The 24,867-nt window shown below is 38.6% G+C and overlaps 4 protein-coding genes across 20 annotated transcripts in view; 3 read left to right on the top strand and 1 right to left on the bottom strand.

The window, feature by feature from the left end:
• Positions 1 to 6,996, top strand: part of rbck1 (RanBP-type and C3HC4-type zinc finger containing 1) — a 12,682-nt gene extending 5,686 nt beyond the window's left edge. For 7 of the 8 annotated variants that reach the window (XM_081705026.1, XM_081705022.1, XM_081705025.1 and 4 more), the window contains 8 exons: positions 1,817 to 2,015; positions 2,429 to 2,574; positions 2,756 to 2,929; positions 3,889 to 4,049; positions 4,139 to 4,250; positions 4,595 to 4,774; positions 5,259 to 5,357; positions 5,455 to 6,996. In XM_081705026.1, the coding sequence (XP_081561152.1) occupies positions 1,817 to 2,015; positions 2,429 to 2,574; positions 2,756 to 2,929; positions 3,889 to 4,049; positions 4,139 to 4,250; positions 4,595 to 4,774; positions 5,259 to 5,357; positions 5,455 to 5,709 (1,326 nt within the window). In that variant the 3' untranslated portion in view covers positions 5,710 to 6,996. The remainder of the gene's footprint in view (positions 1 to 1,816; positions 2,016 to 2,428; positions 2,575 to 2,755; positions 2,930 to 3,888; positions 4,050 to 4,138; positions 4,251 to 4,594; positions 4,775 to 5,258; positions 5,358 to 5,454) is intronic. The other variant, XM_035520257.2, reaches the window with a different exon arrangement.
• Positions 6,798 to 14,051, bottom strand: tbc1d20 (TBC1 domain family, member 20). 6 transcript variants are annotated; one of them, XM_035520260.2, is made up of 8 exons: positions 12,523 to 14,051; positions 12,217 to 12,402; positions 12,006 to 12,086; positions 10,960 to 11,146; positions 10,638 to 10,739; positions 9,344 to 9,485; positions 8,808 to 8,992; positions 6,798 to 8,202 (listed from the first exon to the last, which is right to left on the bottom strand). In XM_035520260.2, the coding sequence occupies exons 2-8, from the start codon at positions 12,314 to 12,316 to the stop codon at positions 7,947 to 7,949; spliced, it is 1,053 nt and encodes a 350-aa protein (XP_035376153.1). In that variant the 5' UTR covers positions 12,317 to 12,402; positions 12,523 to 14,051; the 3' UTR covers positions 6,798 to 7,946. The 6 variants fall into 6 exon arrangements, with proteins under 6 accessions (XP_035376153.1, XP_081561153.1, XP_081561155.1 ...); XM_081705027.1 differs by having other exon boundaries at positions 12,947 to 14,051; XM_081705029.1 differs by having other exon boundaries at positions 13,016 to 14,051.
• Positions 14,052 to 14,495: 444 nt separating this feature from the next.
• Positions 14,496 to 18,327, top strand: bloc1s1 (biogenesis of lysosomal organelles complex-1, subunit 1). Its single transcript, XM_027015228.3, has 4 exons — positions 14,496 to 14,682; positions 15,537 to 15,609; positions 15,833 to 15,965; positions 16,997 to 18,327. Exons 1-4 carry the CDS (start codon positions 14,622 to 14,624, stop codon positions 17,105 to 17,107), a joined length of 378 nt encoding a protein of 125 aa, XP_026871029.1. The 5' UTR covers positions 14,496 to 14,621; the 3' UTR covers positions 17,108 to 18,327.
• A 411-nt stretch (positions 18,328 to 18,738) lies between these two features.
• Positions 18,739 to 24,515, top strand: rdh5 (retinol dehydrogenase 5 (11-cis/9-cis)). 5 transcript variants are annotated; one of them, XM_035520662.2, is made up of 8 exons: positions 18,739 to 18,889; positions 19,504 to 19,577; positions 20,873 to 20,942; positions 21,351 to 21,418; positions 21,867 to 22,189; positions 23,034 to 23,292; positions 23,504 to 23,667; positions 23,931 to 24,515. In XM_035520662.2, exons 4-8 carry the CDS (start codon positions 21,387 to 21,389, stop codon positions 24,149 to 24,151), a joined length of 999 nt encoding a protein of 332 aa, XP_035376555.2. In that variant the 5' UTR covers positions 18,739 to 18,889; positions 19,504 to 19,577; positions 20,873 to 20,942; positions 21,351 to 21,386; the 3' UTR covers positions 24,152 to 24,515. The 5 variants fall into 5 exon arrangements, with proteins under 5 accessions (XP_035376555.2, XP_026871100.3, XP_026871098.3 ...); XM_027015299.3 differs by lacking the exon at positions 19,504 to 19,577 and having other exon boundaries at positions 18,740 to 18,889; XM_027015297.3 differs by lacking the exons at positions 18,739 to 18,889; positions 19,504 to 19,577 and adding an exon at positions 19,871 to 20,138.
• The last annotated feature ends 352 nt before the right edge of the window (positions 24,516 to 24,867 follow it).

Raw genomic sequence — 24,867 nt, 5'->3', positions numbered from 1 at the left:
AACATAGAGATTACGGGGATACATGACAAACAAAAGGGCTAGGATAAACAAAATTTAGGAAACACAAATCAAAAGCACACAAAGGCAAACAGAGGAAACAGGCTATAACAAAGACTATGGAAAAACTCAAGGGCTAAGAAATTCTAACACAAACACCACCATTAAAATACAATGAACCTAACACATAAAAGCATGTATTCAAATAATGAACAGCCAAGACACAGGGAACACGACAGGGTTTAAATACATGAATGTAATAAGACTAGAAACAAGGGACAGGTGTGGAAAATCAAATGAGTGGTGGAGAAAATGAAACTAAAATACACAAGATGGGGAAAATATGGAACATGGAAGCTGGGAGGGACTAACCGTGACAAAGACCATAAAACACTCCTCTTGGAACTCAAGGATAAATTCACATTCCAGAATAACTAGATCTGCATGCATTACTCCTGAAGAACTACTGGATTTTAACCTTTTCCATACAAAGTGTCCTTTCTTGAACATCGCAACAAGTCCAAACTCAAAGAAGGAATATGTTTCTTTATTATTTTTAATGAATAAGAATATTTGATTGTGTGGACTATGAATCAACATCAGCCTTCAGTGACTGCAACAGGCTCCTCAACCTAGATTAATTAACCACCACTGAAGGTTGTGATGCATATAACATTCAAAGGAAACTTAATTCTAAGCAAAATGTAACTAGTCTCATTACTGCTGAACTGTTATCACAAAGTTTGCTGCTTCAGCTATTATGGTGGCAATTTTCATTAACTCTAGATTGTGAAGAGTGATGATATGAATTGCAATTAATTGCAAAGTCATTCCTTGCCATGAAAATGAACTTAATCACAAAAATTACTGCATTTCAGCCCTGCCACAAAATGGCCTGCTAACATCATTGCAGTGATCTTCTTGTTAGCTCAGGAGAAAGTGTTAACGAGAACAAGGCAGCTGATATCACTCTGCCATGCTGATTAGAAGAGCAGACTGGTTGCTTTAAAAGGGCGGTGATATGTGAAGTTTTTTTCTGTTAACCATGTTTTATTCGTTAATCAATAAACTTCATTACTATTCATTAGGTTGGTTATTCTGGAAACTTTCAGTAATTAATTGGTAAAAAATTATATTTATCTATGTATAGGGTGATACCCTTGTTAATTATTAACATTTATGGCATTTAGCTGAAGCTTTTATTCAAAGCGATTTATAATTATGACTGAATGCAACTTGAGCAATTGAGGGTTAAGAGCCTTGCTACGGGGGACCAGCTGTGGTAACTTGGAAGTGGTGGGACTTAAACTGGTTACCTGATTGCAAATCAAGTACCTTAACTACTGAGCTACCACTGCCCCCAAAATAATGTATAAATTTGTTTATTTTTGCTACACCAGCATGCAAATAGATCACTTTTGTTATTGTGTGCTATGAGCTTCCTGACCAATCGGTCATGTTCTTAGTAATTCTGCAGTTGTTTTGACAAATAAAGGCACTTCTGTAGTTGCAAATATCCTGGGCTAAAAAAAATGCAGTACAATTTTTACACATATTCATCAGTGTACTTCTGCTATTTTACAAGGCCAGGAATACACCAGGAAGCTGATCCTCCCACCCCTACATCATTGTGCGTGATCCTGGAATGCATTCTGACTCACTGAATTTCCAATTCCTGTGGAATGAGACTGTATCTGCATTTGTCAATAACTGAAATATTTTATTCTTCTAAAATTTACTGTGACATTTTAGTGGCAACACGTTTGTCTTAACTCAGTGACACATTCCTAACTCAATGACACCCTCTCTACCTTTGCAGATTAACCATGACTACGGCTTCCACCCATCTCTGCAGTGCTGGATTCTTGGGAAACGTCTCGCTCAGGACAGGGACACACTCTTCAGCCACAATGTGACGGAAGATGACAACCAGGCATTCCTCTTCATCAAGTCCGCCCAGGCAGCCAACTTCAGCCATGAACAGCAGAAGCAAGAGGAGGAATGCCGGAGGATAGGCGGTAGCAACCCCTTTTGGCCCTCATTTCTTTAAACGTATTAAGATTCATATGGTCAGGCATAGCCCGTACACACGTTTCTGTAGCTGTATAGTATTGTTTAGCATAGCTTGGAAAGAATATTGCGGCATCGGTCACAGATGTTAATAATTCCACAAGATGTTCCATAAGTCTAGTGATTTTACAGTTTGGGTCTGTGGGCCATAATGCGGTAAATTCATCATTAAATAACCTTTAACAAAGTGCTCATTTGAGTTTTTGACATTGCAGGGTTGAAGAGGAAAATTATGAACACTATATAATGGTCGATGATTGATTTTTCACTTGCTCCTTGTGTTCCATTGCTGAAAATGGATGGGGTTAAAAACGAACACAGGTCTGCATGTCAACCAAATTTTGCTTATTGCTGTGTCAAGGTATAATTGAGAACATTGAGATGCTCTCCCTGCAAGCCAGAGGCCCAGAAGAGTTGGGAGCAAGAATGAAACAACCTCAGGCACCTCTTAGACAAACAATCGGCACATCGGGTGCTACCAAGCCACCTGTTCCTCCCAAGCCAATGGTATTTAAAAATCCCTATTGCAGTTATAATAGAAACATCCTTCAGGATTACATGGCCAAACTACAATATAGGCAATCAGGCTTACAATTTAAACAATAAAACAATAGAGACATTATTATTGGGTAATTATCATTATCTGTGACTGGCGCTGTAGTGACATGTCTGGGCTATGTGGTTATAGGTCGGCTGGTCCTGCCTGCAGTGCACCTTTGTGAACAAGCCCACACGGCCTGGGTGTGAGATATGTAGTGCTGAGAGGCCCCAGAACTACAAAATACCAGACCTGTACCAGCCAGATGAGAAGGAGGCCCAGAGATTACAGCAGGAGGAGCTGGCCAGCCTCCAGTATGAACTGGTGAGCTGAACAGCTGAGTTATACAGCTTGGCTGAACAGAAGTCACAAACATTTGATGGTAAAAGTACTACTCAGGTGTTTTGTAAGAAATCTAATTATTTAATTATTTTTACATTTACATTACTTTGTTGGGATTTAGCAGATGCTCTTATCCAGAACGACTTATAAAAATGCTTTGTCATTTGCTCATAGAATGTATCCTAGCCAGTACAGTAGGTTGGAGTCAAAGATACCTTTGAACAAGAATACTGTTAAATACAGGAATCAGTGCTGATACCTAGAAGAAATTACATGGTGGAAAATTTGTAACTATTCCAGTTCTCATTTTATGCAGTGTTGATTCTATGCCCTGCATTCTTCTGACAGTGAATTGAAAGACTTGGACTATGAAGACACTGTCAGTGAGTCAATAATGTCAATTCTGCCTAACTCGGAATTGCTCCCAGATGGTGAAATGAACTTCCACTGGCTGTCTAAACAACAGAATCCCTTGCTGTCTTCTATTGCAGGCTGAAGATTCATCTATTCGTGGAGCATTTAATTGACCACTAATTCTGCAGCTATTTAAAACGTTTTACCGCTATTGATTAACTGAATGATTCTAGCCCTTAGTGTTTGGTATTGCACTTATCGTTGTTTGATATAGTACATGTGCTCATTTTGTTTCTTCTAGGTATTAGCATAGAATCCTGTATTTTAGCAGTATTCTAGTTCAGTGGTATCTTTGATTAACCTACGGTACACGCTGTTATACATTCTATGAGTAGATAACAAGGCACTTTTGTAAGTCGCTCTGGATAACATATTGGCTGCTAAATGCCAAAAATGTAAATGCACTTAAGCGATAATACAAATCATACCTGCTGTTACTATATAGTATTTTTTGAATGACAATGGAATATTTCAGTGACTGTCTGCATTTTTCTTTTCTGTTTCTTGGATGTCATGAAATGGTACAGTCCATCATAGATGAACGGGAGCAGAACTTTCTTGATCTGTTAGAGACTGATGCCCAAGACCTTATAAGCAACAAGGAGGAGCTGGATTGTACCATTTGCTATAGCTCAGTCATGCCAGGGGAGGGTGCCACTCTACGAGAGTGTCTGCACAGCTTTTGCAGGTACTGTTCAATGAAGCATGGTTAGACTGCACTTTTAATATGATCAAAAACGTAAATTAGTTTAACTTTTTCTTTGTTTTGATAAACAGAGAATGTCTGAAACAAACCATTTTGAACTGTGTGGATGCAGAAGTTCTGTGTCCTTACGCAGATGAAAAATATTCCTGTAATTGCAACCTTCAAGACCGAGAGATTAAAACGGTAAAACTCTTGTACTCAGTTCATAAGCAAAATGAACTTTTTCTACAAACATGCAACCACACTGCAATAAACCAATGCATCTTTCAGGTCATAAGCCTGGCCCAAAAACAATATTTAAACTCTATAGAGTTGTAGTCTTCCAGGTATAGTTAAAAGACAAATCACCAAAAATGTTAGGAATAAAAACTGTCCAAGTTTATTTTACACAAATGAGATCTGCCTAGTCCTCGATTCCTTTAATTCAGTGTTAGTTACATTAGTGTTTCTAGGTTAAGAATCCCTTCAACATGGCTAAAGGGATAAATTTCTTTATAGACAACTGCTGACTCAGATTTCTCTTACAGCTTCTTTCTCAGGATGAGTACCAGAAATTTCTGGAACTGAGGTTGAACATTGCTGAGTCTCGCTGTGAGAATAGCTACCACTGCAAGACTCCAGACTGCATGGGCTGGTGCATCTTTGAAGACAATGTGAATGAGTTTACCTGCGACATCTGCAACGAGACAAACTGCCTACTTTGCAAGGTGGGTGGAAAAGTCCAACTCTGACCTTCCTCAACAAAGCCTCAGTTGCTCAGCTTTTACCAGAGTTGACAACAAAATGTGTCCTGTTATAACTGGGGTTTCTGAGAAATCCTTGGGGGAAAAATAATATATTTTTTAAAGTTCTGAGTTCATGCAAATCAACATTTCTCACTTCACACCTGAATGTGTAAAGCTGCTTTGTGACTGTGTTGTAAAAGGTGCTATATAAATAAATTTGACTTTGAATTTGGTATTGTCTGTCTGCAGAAAGTTTTAAAATCCAGAATTTTGTCATCTAAATTACAATTGTTTAAATGACTGGTTTTTCTGGATTGCTTCAGTCTGTACCAGAACAGCCACCCATGAATTGGAGAGACAAGTTGTAGTTGATGAATACTAAATGAATACTAACTAGTCACCAGCAACTTTTGAATATTCATGGAGTCATTAGTATTTATGGGTGAAGAATCATTTTCTCTCCTAGGCCATTCACAAAGGCATGAACTGTAAAGAGTACCAAGATGACCTTCGCATCAGAGCAGCGAATGACATTGCAGCCAAGAGGACTACAGAGATGCTTGAGGTTAGTGAGCCAATGAGTAGTCACAATACATTAGCCTGTTAACCATTGCCACTAAGCAGTATGGACGATGACCTGGGCTTCCTGTTATCCATGTCAGATGATGGTGCAGAATAGGGAAGCTATGTACTGCCCTAAATGCAAGGTGATTATACAGAAGAAAGATGGGTGTGACTGGATCTGCTGTCTCATGTGCAAGACAGAAATCTGCTGGGTGACCAGACAAACCAGATGGGGCCCACAGGTAAGCATACTTACTTACATATGTACAGGTAAGCCTCTTGCTTATTTCGGTTTCATCTTGGGTAAACTTAGGAAGGTACTTGAATCTACAATGATACAAATGACAAAATAGTTTTTATTTTTAAATAATTTAACAAACCAGGATGCATTATAATTAAGCAGCCATAATTCATTTAGGGTTGCAGTGTTCTCTGCTGATATTTAAGTAGCCTTGTATAAGTTAAATGTGGTCCCTGTTCCTTTGGTTTACCATTGCTGATTGTGATGGTGATACCTTTGCTGCTCTGATAACTATATAGAAATGTTGTACTTGGTGTGTGAATAACTTCTCTGTCTACAGGGTAGCGGAGATACATCGGGTGGCTGCAGGTGTCGTGTCAATGGGGTTCCCTGTCACCCAAACTGCCAGAACTGTCACTGATCTATGTAAATCTTCCAGTCATGACTTTAGTCCTTAGTGCTTCTTGTTACACTAACTCTGTGATAATGTGGAATAAAGGCAGTAACCTCTTGCATTAATCACCAGGGAAAGCTTACACAAGTGTAATAATAATTTAAATGGTGACTAATTAGAAGGGTGTGCAATCATCATAATCTTAGTAATATATGCAAAAAAGCTTGTAAAAAATGTTTTATGGACATTTGTTGGTTATGTTGGGCTAAGATGTATGGTGTTTTTAAGAAATGCACCTCCTAAAGATAGCCATTTATTTTTTACAAATAATATTTGAATATCCAAATTAGAATATTTTAAATTTAATTATATTTTTAAATGAAATAAGGAAACAATAACAGAATTGTTAATATTTGTAACCTACAAGGAGCAGTGTAAAGATTTGGTTGAGTTGTTGTTGTTTTTTTTTAAATCCCCCCCCCACCCTCCCACTGTACTTTATCCATGCAGGTTTATCGGAGCTCATGTTCACGTTGTCTCCAACTCTAAAACTAAGCAACGGAAACACTAAAGACATTGAGTTACCCTGAACACAGAGAAAATGTTTTGAGGTTTAGTGTAGCAATATTCCTTAAAACCATCTGACCACTGCGAGTGGAGATTAACTGTGTTTTCTAACATAATATATAGTTTACATACAACATTGGGGCATTAATAATTTAAATAAAAAATTGGTAGAGGGCAAGACATAAATTATTGTTTGCCTTATAGGGCAATCTTGTACAGCATCTTATTTGGAATACATGTAGTAACAGTTTTCTTTATTTGTAGCTGAACATACTTTGTGGATTAAAGTAATGATTAGCATATCAAACACAGCTCCTTACACTTGCAAAGTGCTACCAGTCAACATGAATAAATTTCAGTCCAAATGCAATTTAACTTATGATCCATCATGGATTCCAGTGGGATGCAAAACTATGAATTAAATATGGATTATAAATACACAGACCCAAGCAAAGTTATAGTAAAATGCACTGATTGGTACACTTCAGTTACAAAGTGGTAATTAGGCAAAAATAATCTTGTCAACTGATATTTCAAATAAACACTGAATATTTACACACACCAGTCTATTGCATTGATTCTACAACTATACCATTAAGAAACTAAAGCCACCTAAATTTTTAATGTCAGTACATCAACTTCAACACATCAGAACCAGTTAATTGTTTGATATACAGTCTTCATGCACAGAAGTTCACTGGAACAGTTTGTGCAACATGAAGTTTACTGCATAAAATGTAATCAAGAAGTGGATGTCATAGCACTCTGCACTGCGCAATTGCACAAGGTCCAACAGGTTTGGCGGCTGCATCCATTTGAATAACATGAAATCCTTGCACATCATCCACGCTGTTTTCTTGTGTCAAACAAAGAGCATATAAATTGGGCTGCTAATTTAAAAAAATCTTGTCATTCTGTTCCTTTAATGATTTTAAAGAGCATATATAAAAAATAATGGGCTATATCCTATTGATACACAACAATATACATAAATAAAATATATTAAGTGCCAACAATATAAAGGTGGGATTTCAGCAAATGTTTTGGTCTCATTACTGTAAGGTAAAGTTGGTAACTTTTTTGTTTGAAATGGATTTGGGCACACAAGACGTGTCCATTCAGGACTCATCTGACACCAACATCCACTCCCTGAAAAAGTAAAACTGAATTTTCTCTTGAAATCAGTCGTCATCACTGACTCACCAGGGCTCAGTACCTTTCTCAGGCTAAACTGTTGGGGAAAACAGTTGTTATAACTCACTCTTAGAACGACATGTATCCGTTCTGTTGACTCCATAGATATAAACAAACAAAAAAATTTAAAAAGGGGGAAAAACAGCCCTCCTTTTACAGTCTCATGGAGAGAGGGTTTCGACTGACCACTCCACTCAGGGGAAGAGGAGGTCAAGTTTGGGGGCCCATTCCAAGGCGGAGTTCACCATGGCTAAAGCCGCTGCACCCAAAGCCACGGTCAGGCCCATGACGGCTAGCCGCATGATGCGGCGGGCGGTAGGCTGGACGACGGCCAGGGCGCTGCGCTGCACCTCCACCGGGTTGCGCTGCTGCTGCTGCTGTGGCGGCCGCAGTTGCTCTTTCCTCCGGCGCCGGGCTGACTGGACATCTTCAGAGGTGGAGGCGGGGCTTCTGAGGAACAGGAGGGATTTGTTATTTTGGTGACTAGCATGCAGTCTGCTGATATTTGAGAAGTTTGTACATGATCACCATTTCACCTTCCTGTGTTGTTTTTTTTTCCCTTTCTCTTTTTTTTTTTTTTTCTTCGGTTGGCTACATCTGATCAACACTGTGCATTGCCTTGTTGTATGTGCTCTTTTACTCTGTCCCTAGTGTACCAAACATGTTTAAACTGCTATTTAAACTAGTAGATAAAAGCATTTAGCACATGCCTAAAATTAGGGATTTATATCAGTAGATTTATATTGGTAGATACATGAAGTATGGTAATAAAGTCATGATGTAATATTAGAAATATGGGTATAATATTAGAATTTGACAGACATTAATGACATTAAATTAGAACATTTGTCTATGGGGCTTGGTGACAGATGCACTGATAATACTACTTTTTCTTAAATATGTAAAATACTTAGAAAACTGAGTAGTTATCAGAAGCTGTAAAAGAGCAGCAGCAGTAGTAGTAGTAGTAGTAGTAGTAGTAGTAGTAGTCATGGTAGTGGTAGTGAGAGAGAAAGAGCAGGCAGAACCATGGATGGCTAGTGAGATGAACTCACTCCAGACTGTGCTGTTGTGTGGCTTCCTTGGCCAGCTCAGAGGGTGGGAACTGGACGAAGAGGTCCCCGGCGCGGCTGATGAGGGTCTCGTAGGGTAGGTCCTGAGGAATCTGAGACAGCAGGTGGTGTAGCATGGCCATGTCACACTCACAGTCCAGCACCTCTTCCTCCCGATAGAGCACAATCTGAGAATGCAGCGGTGCAGAGAAAGATGTGCCAGACACAGACACGCGAAGGTCAGCCAAGATTGGGCTCCTTTTCAATTCAAACATGCCTGCACAGGATCAAAGTATAAGGAAGAAACCTGAAATGCTAGCTCTGATGTTACTTCCAGCCTAAGCTAATAAAAAAGTTATGGAGTCCAGCTAGCATAGTTGGCTGTACATATTTTTTCTGCTAGCCATGCCTGCTAAAAGCTTGACAGAAACTTGCACTTGAATCTGGTGAGTGTGCAAGAAATTCCTGGTCTGAGCCAGACACACCTTGATGTTTGTGGAACACTTATGCTTTATGCTGCAATGCAAACAGAAACTCACCACAGCAGCAAAATAAATTGGCATCAGAGGGTGGCAGGCCAGGAAGAAATCGTACAACCGCACCACATGGCGGAAATCTGCTAGCACATGGCCGAACCAGGTGATGAGCCAGCTGAGGGCAAAAATGGTGCCCACCTCTGCCCTAAAGACAAACTTGTCAGTTTGGCATCAAATATCACTTATAAAGATGCATGCATTGAGTTTAAAAAATGAATGCATAATAATGAGTCAGGCTAAAACTTTTGCCTTAAAGTCACAGTGTGTCCTAATTTTTCAGTCTCTATAAAAATAAAACCAAAACAAAAGCTGAGATTGGCTCAAATTAATTTCAAATTAAAGTTAGGAGTCTTAAAGGTGTAGTTTAAAGTCTTGTACTGCCTTTGATGTGAAATGTATTTACAATAAAAACACTGATAATCCAACTCCAACTTCACCCACCCCAGAACCTCTACTGAAATAGCCTCTTCTACAAATTTAATCCATGAATCACACACACGAGACAAATTAGCTGCAACAATGAAATTTTGCAGCTAAAAGTAATCTCAAGAAGTGCATAATGCCTTCCATTGGTTAAAGCCTACTCAAGGTCAACAATTTTTTATGCAATAATCTGCACATCCAACAGCATCTTAATGGAGCAAACTTGCAACTAACTACCAAAAATTAAACTCGTGCTTTAATTTAAGAGCAAAAAAAAAAAGTCTCCACCCTCAAGTATGTTATGTAAGGAGCCAATTATGAATGAAATAAGCAGAAAAAGGATGTTGTAGTTCTAAGTCATCAGGTCACTGGATAAAATATATTTAACGCTTGCACACTGACTGTCACACAGCTTTTTAAAAAATAACTATCAATATAAACAGGAAGTTACAAGACAAAAAAGTGGTAGAGTTGAATCTTAAAATGGAAGGGGCCAAGTAAGGTCACCATCACAGCTGGAAAAGCAGAAACAAAAGCCTGAAACAAAAATGAGCAAGATCCACTGCATGAAACATCTACATGTCTTTGGGATAGCATGATTATTATAGGTATAGAAACACTTAAAAAAAAAACAAAACACAAAAAAACAATAAAACCTATAAACCACACCTTTAAATCCAGATACAATGTTGCATTACTGGTCAGACTACAGCTACAAAGAAAAAGGACTAATTACAGGTAGGATTCCTAAAACCATATCTGTAAGCCAATTTTAATTAACAGTGCATATTCAACATATTTTTGCGTCTCAGAAAATCAGGTCATTTACATAATTCATTTGCATCAAAACTAAAGCACCGAGATGTCTACTTACTGTTGCATGAAGTCATACACATCTGGGTTGACCCGCTCTATAATTGGCATAAGGTAATTCAGTATGTGTTTCGTGTTGTCCATAGTGGGGTCCATAAAGTCCCTGCAATTGAAAAGACATCAACGTTCAGCTCTCAAAACACAAGTAGTCAGAGCAAAAAATAACAGCACTGAAATGCTTAAATATATGGTTTGGGGTTTAAAATGTATTGGGGGTATATATAAAAAAAAGTTACATTCTGTATTCTCACTATAATACAGCTTACACTTCTTTCACATACACACACACCCAGACCCAGGGTTTGAAAAAGTGGCTCAGGCACCTGAGGTGATGTGTGGACAGCTTCTCCACCAGGGCAGTGGCTAAGCACTCTCCCAGCACCAGCAGAAAGGTGACCACGATGTCATGGTAGCCCTGGTAGTAGTGCAGTTGGGGGTTCTTGTGCAGCACGCGTAGAATGATGTCAATCAGCTCCTCCTGCAGGCCTTCCCTCTGCTCATCAGGCATCCCTACACAGGTGCAACACACACAATTCAAGTTTCGTTCAGATAGGTGCCATGCACTGCAGTAGGGCAGCTCACTCTGGCTTAGACACTTTGTTTTTTTTTGTTTTTTTTTCCTAAGGAGGTTTGGAGAAACATTGACTCGTTTTAAAACACTACTATTGAGTGATGTGTACTATTTCTGTTTTTTTTAATATTCAAATAAAAAAAACTTAATTCAAATATTGAAACATGATAGTTATTTTTCACATGTTGTGGATCTGCTGGAGGACTTTCTGATTATGTGCACTTTGATAAGAAGCTCCAGGTTTCTGTACCACAGTAGAGCTTCTGGAGTCACACATTTGAATGTGTAAGACAGTTTACTGAACTTAAATGATTCACAAGGTCAAAAAAATGTTTTACTGCCATGTCTCACAGCCCTGAACTAAGTAGACAATAACTTCACTGTCCCTAGGGCAGCATAATATTATATTAAGAACAAGTTAATATTTTATTAATTTCAAATAACATAAAATACACTATTATGCTGAATATTTGTTTACTCAATTAGTTTCCCTATTGTAACTCTTACATACTGAAATTATAACAGCATGTCATTGATAGCTGTGAACTTTTAACTACTTTAAAAAAAAACAGAATTGGCAGTTCACCATGTTCAAATAATTAAAGAACTGTGTGTCACTATTGCCTAAAAGCAGCAAAGATGGATTCAGTTATAAATAGTTAACACCCACCCAGTCATGTGTGACTGTTTTTGTTGTCTGTTTATTCTGTTCCAGTACTGAAGGAAAAAATGCTCTTTCTTTGTTTAACAATCAATTTTAGAATTATGTTTCCATGTGGAGATACTGCCAACACTGACCTGGAGGAAAGCGCCTCAAGGATCTTTGCACATCCAAGAGCACTTGATTGTAGTCCTTATTATTCTCTCTCTGCACCTCCTCTGGAAAATAAGTGAATCAAACCTAATCTTCATATATTCTACCCATATCACTAGTCAATAACACTCTAGATCTGTGTTACAGTTCAGTGTTGACTGAGATTGAGGCAGAATACAAGTACAGTGAACTTACCAAGTTGTTCAGGTATGCTCTCTACGGGGATGTTAAGAAGTCTGGGCCAGACTTTGCAACGGATCTCGTCTGTGAGAAGCCCCCCTTCACTAATTGCCATCCTCCTCAGCACCGCCACGTCCACAGGGGTCGTATTCAGAGCCTGGGTTATCTCTGCTATCTTTCTCTTTCTCCTCGAGTCAGCATCTGCCATTAGGATTCGGATGGTGAGAATGAGTCAACAGTGCTTAGAAAACACATGGCCTAATAATTTGCATAGCTGGTCCAAAATAGTTTCAGTTTATGATGATTCCAGATTAAACTTACTTTAGGAATTTAGGAACACAGCAGTTAAAGAGAAGTCCTACATGGCATTGCGCAATTTAACATAATTCTTAACCTATTCCCTCAATTAGAGTTATTGTGTTTTAATGCCAGTACTAAGCCCTGTCCTTTCTATGGGGTGAGCTTGTGTATTAATTTACTCCATTTGTCTTACAAACCACAGCACTTGCAAGCGCTTTCAGAAAACACACCTGGCAAACAGTATATAATTAATATGCCACCACACAATTTTCATATTTTGTTGCATTCACATTATATCAAGACTGAAGCACTCTGTATATGCATATCTATATGAACCTAATGTGGAGGCATCTCATGCAATCATGCACACTATCTATAATACAAATAAAACAAGTGCTGAAAATGGGGTTCGACTATCCCTCAATGACACAACAAAGACATACACCTTCTCTATCCTGGTAACCAGGTGGTGGATTGAACTTCCCCTGGCTGTCCATACACCTGAGACACTCACCTCTTCAGAGCAGCACTAAGCACTAAAATATGCACTCACCACCCCCACCCGGAAAGAAAAAAAAAAACAAAATCTTTTACTGTCTTCTTTTCCACTCGAGCCAGGGTTTTAGCCTGGTTGTATTCTTGACCCTGACCTATCTATGCTCATATGAGGATATATATTTGATAGAGACTACAAAGCACTTCTGTAAGTCACTCTGCACAAGGACGTCCTGTAGTAAACATTGAAATAGCATTAAAGGCTAACCCAAAGAATATTAGCTGTACATCAGGCACTGGAGGGCAATAATCAGCGATGAGAGTTCCTTTGGGGGAAAGCCTTTTAATGTGACCAGTAATCGCTGCACAACTTAATATGTTCTGTAGACACCATCACTGATTGTTCTCAATGTCCAAAAAAACCTGACAAAACAGTAGCTATCGTATAGTAGATTAGCCTAAGACGTTTCTTGTAATCATCTAGTGTAATCATCTAGCGATTAGATATCTAACTTAGCAGGCAAGACCTCATTACCTTGTTTTTCTATCCCATTCAAAAGGGAACACGCTCCGACACTTCTTGAATTTCTCAGATTCATAGTTTTGACATAGCACAATGCTCAGCGAAGGCCTGGCGTTTTGCTTCAACTTGTAATAGCACCAGAAAACAGATATATGCCATTCGACTTCCCTAGACAATGGACCTTAAGGCTAATACAAGCTGGGAGGATGCATAACATGCTAGCGTGACATAAACTCTAGCAATCTAAAAGCATTATCACACACCACCACTAGTCAGCTCTTATACTAATTTAACTACCTATCTATCTAGCTAACTACCTAGCTAGCTAGCTACGTCATTCGGACAAACTAAACGATGCTCTCTGATCTAACTTAGGTATAACAACACTAACCAGGCGCACAACAGTTTCAAAATTGCAAATTCACTGAACAATCGAGTGTCCTCTATACATGACAAAAACACGGCTTCTTATGCAGCATCCTCTAACGGTAACGAATTCTGAGCGTTGGTTGTAGTCGGGGAACTCTTTAAGGAAATGTGTCCTATTGATATTATCAACTTGGTGCAATAAAAGTCTTGCAAACGATTTACGTATCTGCTTATCTGATATATGCTTAATGCTGGACACTTTGAAATGACTTAATCCGTCTCTGATTTATGAAATTGACTTGAAAATTGTCTTGTGAGCACAAAACAAATGAATATACACTCAAGTGATGTCTTGAACTTGGCCAAAGGAATCGCGCTTAAATACTATATCATGCATCAACACGCATTCTCTTGCAGCAAAAGAAAAGGTGAAAGTACCACTTCCATTTTCCATATGGTTTTGAAAGTCTCTACCAGCTGTTTTATTATTTCCCTCCCTGTTACTCCTCAACACTCATCGCAGTTCGGATTTTATGCTTTCTTTTCTATTCTCTTCTGTCTCATAACATTCGGACTTTTATAGTGAAGATTTGGTTGATCCTCTTTGCTATCCGTACATTTATAGCTAGCTAGCTAAGATTGTCACGGGAATCTGATAAATGTACAGTCAATAACTACGGTGGTCTAAACGATTGTTTTTCTGTACAAATTTATTTTACAATAAAAAAGCAAAATGCTCTCACGGCTTTTAAAAGAACACCAAGCAAAACAAAACGAAAGAAAAGAGCTTCAAGGTATGACGTTGCTAGTTCTCTGGGTAGCTCAACAGAATTTGGCGAATGAACCCTAGCTAACCTAGATTATGTTGCTAGCGATAGCTAATTGGTGTAATTTAGGTAGGTTAGTATAGCTATCCGTTAACTATGCGGACTGCTGTGTGCGTCCCTTTAAAATACTCTAGCCATACTCTATCTGAAGAAAAACCTTTAACAATCACAGTAATCAAAATAACAGCTAGCTGGCTAGCGTTAATGTAGTTAGCTTGCAGGGATATGCGAATCAAGAAAAGTATGGTGTTATTGTTTCGATTTTATGATTAGGCTTATTTGGACCTGACCAGAATCAGATTCACTTTGCTTTAGTAGTTAGCTAACTACAATGCTCAGCGAAGCTCAGACATTTTACCTATCTTATGTAACACCAGAGAAGACGGAGATTGCATTCTGAATGCGAAGGATTATCTGAGTAGAAACACCGGGGCCGGGGTATTCTGCCTCATTTAACATACCTAATACAAGCTCTCAGTGAGTTATAAAGGCCTATAAGATCTGAATCTATAAGAGGGAAAGCACGAATATCATTAAGCAGTTTGAACCATGGCCCAGACTGATCTCAAGTATAACAAATGTACTGTAAAATAACTGATTTGGTGACTGTATTGGATACATTTAGAATTTGAGCCAGTTTTATTTTTAATATACCTTTTTGGGAGAAAATACATCAGCTGAGTGGACATAGTAGTATTATTTTAATGGATAATTAAATATAGATAATCAAATGGTACTGATCAATAATACTGGACATTACATTTTCATGATTTTACTGTAGTGTTGGAGGTCCCTACTCTTAACATATCTCCTTACCACAGAGAGACGTCGTCGTGAAGCTATAGTGGCAGCCACTTGTTTAACGGAGGCATTAGTGGATCACCTAAATGTGGGGTACAGCCAGTGCAACTCAACATGCTTATTACATCATTTGTCCCTTTTATATCATTAAAAGTGTATATAAACATATAATGACATTAAAACTATTTTTATTTCTTTTCAAGAGTTAACTGCAATTCTGCAAGTTCAATGAACCAGCTTGAAATGCAGGATGTTTGCATAGAGTCCTCTCTTGTATGTTCGTAGCCAGTTTATCTCTGTCATTGTTATTTGACAGTGTGGCCCAGGCCTATGTTAATCAACGCAAGCTGGACCATGAAGTAAAGACTTTGCAGGTGCAAGCTGGTCAATTTGCCAAGCAGACAGCTCAGTGGATCAACATGGTGGAGGGCTTCAACCAGGCCTTAAAGGTACACTGTTCTCAGTCCACTATTTCCCCTTGCAGGATGTATGTTCTTTTCATGTTCATTTTTGGGTATTGCACATCATACTTCATATCACTATCGGGATATGTCTTGAGCAATAGGCCAGGGTCATAACTCAGATGTTTTACAGGAAATGGGCATAAGAAAGCTTGGATGACAAGAACCGGTGTCTCTTGATATTTGTTGTGACTGTGTGCTAGCATGCCAGTTTCATGTAGCCAATTGCTCAGTTGTATGGAAATATTCTTTAAATGCATCTGATGAAAAACAAATAAAAAAACACCCAACAGAAACTTTACTCATTTTCTGTGACTGGGATTTATAATTTTTTGAGTCTCAGATGAGGTCAGTGATCATAACATGTCATAACATTTCTTTGCTATCTGGATATTGATATTAATATTACACTGTTTGCAGTACTGTCTGCTTCTGTTTCATGTAAAATGTAGCACTGAAAAAACTACATTATTCCTCATTCAATATATCTGTGGTGAGAAGGAATGACAAAGTTGACTTTGACTTTCATGTTACAATAACTACATTAGAAGAAACTGGATAAGTCTGCAGATCTATACAGTTAAGCAAACTGGAGCTAAAGTACTTGTAATTTCCCAACAAACAATAATAATTTCCATCTTCTTGAATATTTATCTAGAATGTTCCTGAAAACAACAAACAAATTCTGTTACAGACGTTGTCTGTTTCCACATTTATCCAGTCCAATGTTTGGAACAAGTCTGAATAGAATTAGATGGATTGAGGTACATGGCAACTTAAAAAAATAAATAGATAAATAAATAAATAATAATTAAAAAAAATAAATAATATATATATATATATATATATCCCTGCCTATTTCAGCTGTGACTCTCAACCATGCCCACCCTTACCCGAACCATCAGATCGAAATGGCCAACTTCTATCCCCCCTGAGATGGGCAGTCTGTAGATGTTTTGTCCAGGCAGTTTGGAGACCTAAGATGCATAGCCACCCATGTATCTTCCTTCATTTCCCAGGAAATCGGGGATGTGGAAAACTGGGCACGCAGCATTGAGATGGACATGCGGACGATTGCCACAGCGCTGGAGTACGTGCACAAAGGGCAGTTGCAGGCTACCTCCTCCTAGACGGGATTTTCACTCGCACGGCAGAGCAAATCTGCCCCAGCAACGCAGCCAGTCGAGGACATCGTGCCTCCTAGCCCTTCCACCTGCTGAAGTCGTAGATGGAAAGTCGTGAAGACATGAGATGGACTACTAGCTCATTTATTATCATTGTCAGATGCAGCAACCAAATGTTATCTTCATCTTCAGCATATCTTTAACTTTGAAACCCATAAAGGATGCCATGAGGGTGGGCTTTGGGAGGGGTCTTGCTAAATTATGTTGATGTGTTTCGTCTGGAAACTTCATTTTAGCCATGTGACCACGGTGCTGCTTAGTTTTTGTGCTAAAAAGATACATAAGAAATGTCTAAAATACTGAGTAGTTTTATTGTTCACTATAATAAACCCTGTTTTTTATAATGTAACATTCTCAATGAGTTGTTTGAGCACAGTGGTTAGGGTGGCAGGGTATAAGCAAACAGCCCTGTAGAACCTGAGCTTTAAGAGGTTATCAGTTTCTCTGGCGTTATTCATTTTAATGTGGGGCAAGAGTGTTCTCCTCTGTATTTCTCATGTTACTTTGTACTAATCCTATTATGGCACAGGTTATCCTGTTTACCTTGACCTGTGATGGTCTGGTGGAACAGATGTGGGTCTGCATCAGGTTAGGGTTCAGAATGAGGTGTTTATTGAAACCCAGTTCTCCAGGTGAAAAAACAAAAATGCTAATTTTTCCAGTTCAGAACAATACTTTATATATAATCAACATAATTAGAACACTACAGCAACTACTTGGCACCCTGCTAGCAACAACCCATAGCAACCACCTGGGAATTTAGTTTAAGCTGCATAAGGAATAAAGAGTCAAGTCCGTCTAAGACGCTCCCAGAACGTCAAAGGGACGTCACTGGTTGGATTGATCTCCTCTGGTAAAGAGGGACTAATGTTTCTCAGCAAATGGCCTTGTAGATTGCATGAAAGCAAATGACAGCAGTTATGTTGCATCCGAAGTAAGTGACTACTGAACAGCACTGTGGTAGTTATGTCCTGAAAATAGTGTATGGGGTGTCTGTGGCAGCTTTCATAAAATGTATAAAACTAGGACTGCAATTCATTTTCTGAAATGGAGATGCATCTTGAACTGGTGTAATATACAAGCCATAAAATCACATGGAAAACCGTTGTCAGACATGGAGGAAAGGAGTTTGCACACTAATTAAACATGCTATTTTTTTAGGATTACATGTTGGTCATGCATGGTATTTTGCAAAAGCATCCTGGATGTCTTCAAAATCATTGGAGATGTATTTAACAACATATTTGTGCTCTATTATGAATGTACAAATCCCTGCTCTAAAACCATGTTCTTTAGTGTGAAAATAATCCACAAATTGTTTGCACAAGCATAGGACACCCCCCTCCCCCCAACTCCATTTTAGCTTCACTGCTCAAATGTCTGGATAATGATTTTAAAAAAGGCAAATAATTCCTTATTCATCAAGGATAGTGATCTTGGCAATTCATTTTTCTTGGTTGCAGGTACCATACCAAATGCAAACAGTGTCCCTGTGTCCCTTCAGGTTTCCTCCCTCTCTCAATCCCTGCTCTACCCCCTTATGTCTCTCTCACACAAAAGTAAGAAGCATTTCCCACAGCGTGGAGATCACAAACTGTGCGTCTAAAGGCATAAACCCAAGAAATAAAGCATTCTTTATAGCATATAAAGCATTTAGTGTCCATAGAGCCAACTCCTTGCACACAGGAGGCGACTGTGAGAATGTGCAGTGTTTTCACAAAGAAACAGGTAAGAACAATGTTAACCTTTTAACTGTAATTAATTTCATTGTTTAGCCCTTATGAAAGATCACTGTAGAACATTTGGTTGTGTACAGATGGTGCCAAAACAGGTTTAAGACACATTTTAGGCTTTACATTGAGTTCAATGACTGACATAAGACAATCACTAATTGTCTGCAGACTAAAGTCCTGCTCAGCCATACTTTCATGTGGAATTCTACAAAATGTGACTCTTTCTGTTGCTCTATCAAGCCAGAAAATTCAGATCTCAATGTTTTACCAGAGTCCCCTTTTTAATTACTTGTAACATCTTTAAAAGGGAAGAAAATGAAAAGATTATACATGAATTAGCATTATCATCAGATTATATTAAAAGGAACCTTTACATTTTTTCAAACATTTCTTGTGATTTTTATGAACTGGCTAAATGAAGACCAGTCATCATTACAGACAGGGAATAAATGTGTTTTGTCTTTGCATCTATTACCACTATGCTTCTGATGATGTAAGACATCTTCTGCATCTTCAAAAACCTTTCCTTTGATAGCAGGGCTCATTTATATTATCATAGAAATAATTTTGTGTGTTCACTGTCCGTCTCCATGCCTGTAATCCTTGAAGCTAACAGGTTTCAAGGAATGAGAAGCTTATGGGATCTGGCTCTGGATTTCTTTTCAGGGAGACATTCCGTACTGGTAACAATGTCTCTTTGTTCCCTAAGAGCCTTAAGACTTTGCATGCATTACAAAACACAGTGCATGTAAGGCTCCAATGCATAATCTATGACCAATGTCAGATAACTAATGTCAGATAACTGAAATCTAATCTAATAGTTTGTGACTCTCCAGTACTAATAAAGCAGTAAAATCCCCTTGTCCAAACCAAGCATGCGCATTATCTCTAGATAATTCAAAGAATATTGTTGTCGTAATTCGCACTGTCGTACGAATTGACTTTACGACAAAAGTACGAGAAATTGACTATAAATAAATTCTTGTATGAAGCCCGTTGTTCTTGCGGCGCTCAGAGCAATGCTGTCCAACTGCAATGATCAACTATCTACAGTGGTTCTCCTGGCGAACTGATAGTACCTGAAACATTAAGTCATCCGGGGACTTTTCACATAGGCTACTGTTGAATAAATACCAAGTATTCGGACACACTACCCGTTCTCGCGTACTGCTTTCGCGTACTGTATAGCATGGAAGTGTTATTTCGGTCGGACTCAAAGTGTCCAGCTATCCGGAACTATCCACGTATGTGTTTGACGTTGCGAATAGCCTACCTTCTGTTTTTTTTGGGGGTAATTTCTTGTAACTTCTTCGCGTACCGCCATCTTCAACGACAATAATCCAATAACAAACACCGAAAGTGCAGTGCAGATATACAACCCAGCTATAATGCATGTTTAGGTTATCGCTATGTCTCGCTTGCCACGGCCTGCATAAAATAGCATGCAGGATAACTATTAACTAACAACGGATTTCTACTGCAGCTTTATAATATTGCAGCAGTGTTCGCTGTAAATATACTGTTACCTTTATATTATTGTTATTATTAACATCTTTGTATTAGCCTAAACTGACTGGAGTCTAACAATATAATTTAACCTATTTAAGATGTTCGTGTAATATTGCTTATAATTAGTTTAGAAACCTATAGACTGGAGCATATATATATATATAGCCTATATGGTTAATCCGGCCATGTATAATTTAATTTGGTATAATGCTTTAAATCCTATGTACACAAGAACCCTATGTACACAGGGATCCAAATAAACAAATAGACCAATCATACATGCCTTAGTCCATCACAGAAATGTTAAAAAAGAAAGATTATTAGGTATTTTTGCACACTGAATCCAAATATGTTTTCAGAATTTCTCTATCAGCCATAGTTTTTTTTTGTTTTGTTCCAGTATACTCATATGTCATGTATAGTATGGAAAAGTGGTACCAAGGAAAGTGCTTCCCTTCTGTGTTGGCAGACTTGAAGACTGAAGGGGGGCATTCCTGAGGCCAAATATAGGCAAAACTCATACATTGCACAATTTAGAAGTAAGTCTGTGCACATTTTAAGTGTAATAACTTATTTATGAATAATATATAATTAATGTAACATTTACACACTTAAAAACTATACATGATCGATAGCGATGATGTGTCTGCCTCTCAGCTGCTTTTCTTATTGCATCACAGTAGCCACAGTTTGTATTAAAGATGACATTCCCATTGATTGCTCTGGTGGCTTAAGTGACAGAAGTGAAGCATCCACACATTTATATATTTAGCTGTACATTCCCTCCAGCTGCAAATTAATTTATTTTTCTTATTTACTTTTTGTCTGAAGTGGTTGATATAGCCTCCTGGTTCATTGGATTCTCAAGATATTCTTCTTCTTCTGTATTTTGTTTGTTTTTTTTTCTGTGAATTTAACAAAAATGTATTTTATTTTATTTTTTACAGTTTATTGTTTAGAACCCATACCAGTCCGGACCAACCATGGACATGGAACAAATATATGAATATATAGGGTAGGAATATGAGAATGACTGCAACATTGTAAAAACATCATGAATACAATCTCACTGTAAGACATAATAGAATTTCCAAATAAAAAACCTTCTTTAATATCCAAATCTCATTTAACGTCTCTCGATAACAGTTTTAACTTGACTGTTTTAAGGCTGTTTTTCTATGTTAGGGTTAGGGTTGCATCACTGATGCCCTTGAACTACATCTTTGGCTCATTTTTTTTACCCTTGTCATGAGGCACTACGTTTTAAAATAATTTTTAAATTCTTCATTACACTGTTTACAAACAGTAATAAACTACTATAAAGCAACTTCAGTTTAAAATGGCTGTTGGTTCTGTATAAATGCTGTCATGTTACTTTTAGTACCAAAATGAGAGGGTACCTTTGAGTCATATGCTGTGTAATATCAAATAATGTGTGTATACATTCTCTTCTCTTACCTCAGTAAGGAACATGTAACATATGCTATTGGTGCATGTGTGCTGCTGTGGATCTTTGTATGGCTGTACCGGGACAGTCTGAAGATTGACAGGATCTGTGAGAAGTACGTGTTTGTCACCGGCTGTGACTCCGGCTTCGGTCACCTATTGTGCAGGAAGCTGGACAAACATGGTTTTCGTGTCCTGGCTGGCTGTCTTACAGAAACGGGGGCCGATGACCTGAAGCGGGTCACGGGCCCCTATCTGAAGACTTGCATACTGGATGTGACCAGCACTGCAAGCATTCAGAAAGCTTTGGAATGGACACAGGAGGAGGTTGGAGATAAAGGTGGGTATATTTCATGCTGTTGTAACATGGAGTGATAGCGAGGTGGATGCAAATGCTGAGAAGAGCGAGGTTTATTAAGAATCGTTACAATGGTCCAGGGTCCCAGAGCCAACATGAACAGATCAGGGAAACATGATAACGTGTGTGTGTGTGTCATATATATATATATAAATTAGCAAATAAACCAACACAGACAAAAGACAGGGTTGCCAAAAAGACCAGGATGCTAGGGGAGGGACCAACCTTGACAGCCACCAATAGAGAAGGAGTGAGGGACAGTTGCCATAAATTTTCTCGAAGTCTTACAGTTTTAATGTGATGCAGGGAGGATTGGCAGGATGCAAAGAGGTGCCGTATGACATACAACAATGTTTATTGTTAAACACAAAAGACAACATAGCGCTTAGACTATTGCAGGATGAAACACTGACAATATTCACATTTAAACAAAAGACTTATATACTCACACACTAACAACACACGAGGAGCAGGTGTGAAACACAGGGAGGGCGTGGCCATACGGAGGCACGAACACACACACACACACACACAAACACAGGGAGAATTTGGGAGGAGGGGCCATACCGTGACATTTAGACCAAGGAACTTGTACATTTTTTATGGCTGGATATGTTAGGGGGTACAGTGGCTAAACCTTAGAACTTCTGCCCCAGTAACAAATACTGTAGCTCTAGAGGCACTGTTGTTTGCTTTGTTCTTTGCTGAATTTGTCTCTGAATGAATTAAAAAGAAGAAGATAGACCTTATCAGACCAAACTCTCCCTAGATGTTGTAAATCATTGCTATACTCTGCTTCTTCGAATTACATTTTTGGTAATGGCAGGACTATGGGGCATAGTGAACAATGCGGGCCGATCTCTACCCATGGGTCCCTCTGAGTGGATGCGCATAGAGGACTTCCAGAGCACTCTGAGGACAAACTTGATTGGTGTGATTGAGACAACCATGAACTTCCTGCCCATTGTCAAAAAGGCCCGCGGCCGAATCGTCAACATAGCGTCTGTGCTGGGCAGGGTTGGAGTGAACGGAGGCGGCTACTGCATCTCCAAGTCTGGGGTGGAATCCTTCTCTGACTGCCTTAGGTACCTCCACATTGAAGGGCTGAAGGGAACAGCTCTTTTTATCATCAAGCATATGTTCAGCAACACAGAAACATCAAATTTAGTGTTGCTGCAATCAAAATCAGAGGAAAAACATTCTGTTGATGTAAAGGTCTTGTTACTTATAACCTAGTGAATTCGATGCTGTTATTCAATTGTGTGCAGTAAAGAAAACCTTGTTATTTCTTTTCAGAAGGGATATTCAGTGTTTTGGGATTAAAGTTTGTATAATTGAACCTGGATTCTTCAAGACACAGATGACAAGCCTGCAACCACTTGAAAAGGAGCTTCACCGCCTTTGGCAACAGCTGACTCCAGAAGTAAAGGATAGTTATGGAGAAAAATATCTGGAGAAGTGTGAGTATATCTGGTAATATAGGCTACTAAATAATATGTTCATACCTGCATATTTTGAATATGCTCTTTCTGAGTCCTAATTCCACTTTCGAATGATCCTAAAAACGTATTAGAACATTAGGCACATTTTTTTCATTGGGGCCCAAAGTAGCATCATATACCAGTTTCCTGGTACCGCTCCTGACTGAACGTGGCAGCTTTTTTTTTTTTTACCACATTTGTTACCACAATAAAGTAACTCGTGTCTGCTTTTCTTGATACAGATATCAAGATACAGAGAGTTATTATGAATGCTATTTGTGACAGTGATTTGAGCAGAGTGACCAACTGCATGGAGCATGCTTTGACAGCTGCTCATCCAAGGACCCGGTACAGTCCTGGCTGGGATGCCAAGCTGCTCTGGATCCCGCTTTCCTACATGCCATCCTGTGTTGTTGACGTTGGGCTAAGGCTTGTGATGCCCCGTCCAGCGAAGAGCATATAGATTTATATTTCTGTTAATTTTGACCCTAACTCTTTATAGTGTAGCTGGGGTAATTTAGGGGTGTTTGGAAGTACCCCACCCAAAGTGACTATTATGTTGTACTTTTAAGTCATACCTTTGTGTTTAAGTGACACAAAGTAGCTGAAGTAACCTACTTCGTGGCTTGATGGGTGCAATTGCAAAATGTTCGTCCTGATGGTGCATTCTTACAGCTTTGCATTTTAATAGACTTAATCGGTTTAGCTGACAGTAAGCCAGAAATGTTCGCTCATATGTGCCATTTACAGCTACCTTTATCCCTTGTTACCGAAATAAAATTTCTTGACAGCTGACTATTAATGTCAAATAAAAGTGTTATAATGGGATAATGACCTACGCAAGTATTTTCTGATGTCATTTCTGTTCATAAACTTAATCACTATTCAGTGTAGTCAATGTACATTCAATCAATATAAAATTAAATGAAGTTGCATGAAGCTGTACTGTTCATCCCTCATAGGTTATTGTCCTGGCTATACCAGAGGGCTACAACTAGTTCAGCAGCATAGTGCTGCCATAGAAGTAATTTTCTTCATAATTTTAAAATTCACGATCAGATATATTTCTTTTTATCTCAAGTATTTTCCCGCCTCCCCATCATTTTATGAAACATTTTTCGTAATTACCCTTGTTGGGGAACGTCACTGTTTAAGTATTGGCGAACTGAAGTCCATAGT

This window comes from Electrophorus electricus, chromosome 22, assembly GCF_041902795.1.
Source record: "Electrophorus electricus isolate QZ-2024a chromosome 22, ASM4190279v1, whole genome shotgun sequence".
NCBI lineage: Eukaryota > Metazoa > Chordata > Actinopteri > Gymnotiformes > Gymnotidae > Electrophorus > Electrophorus electricus.
This window is presented reverse-complemented; position numbering and strand designations above follow the sequence as displayed.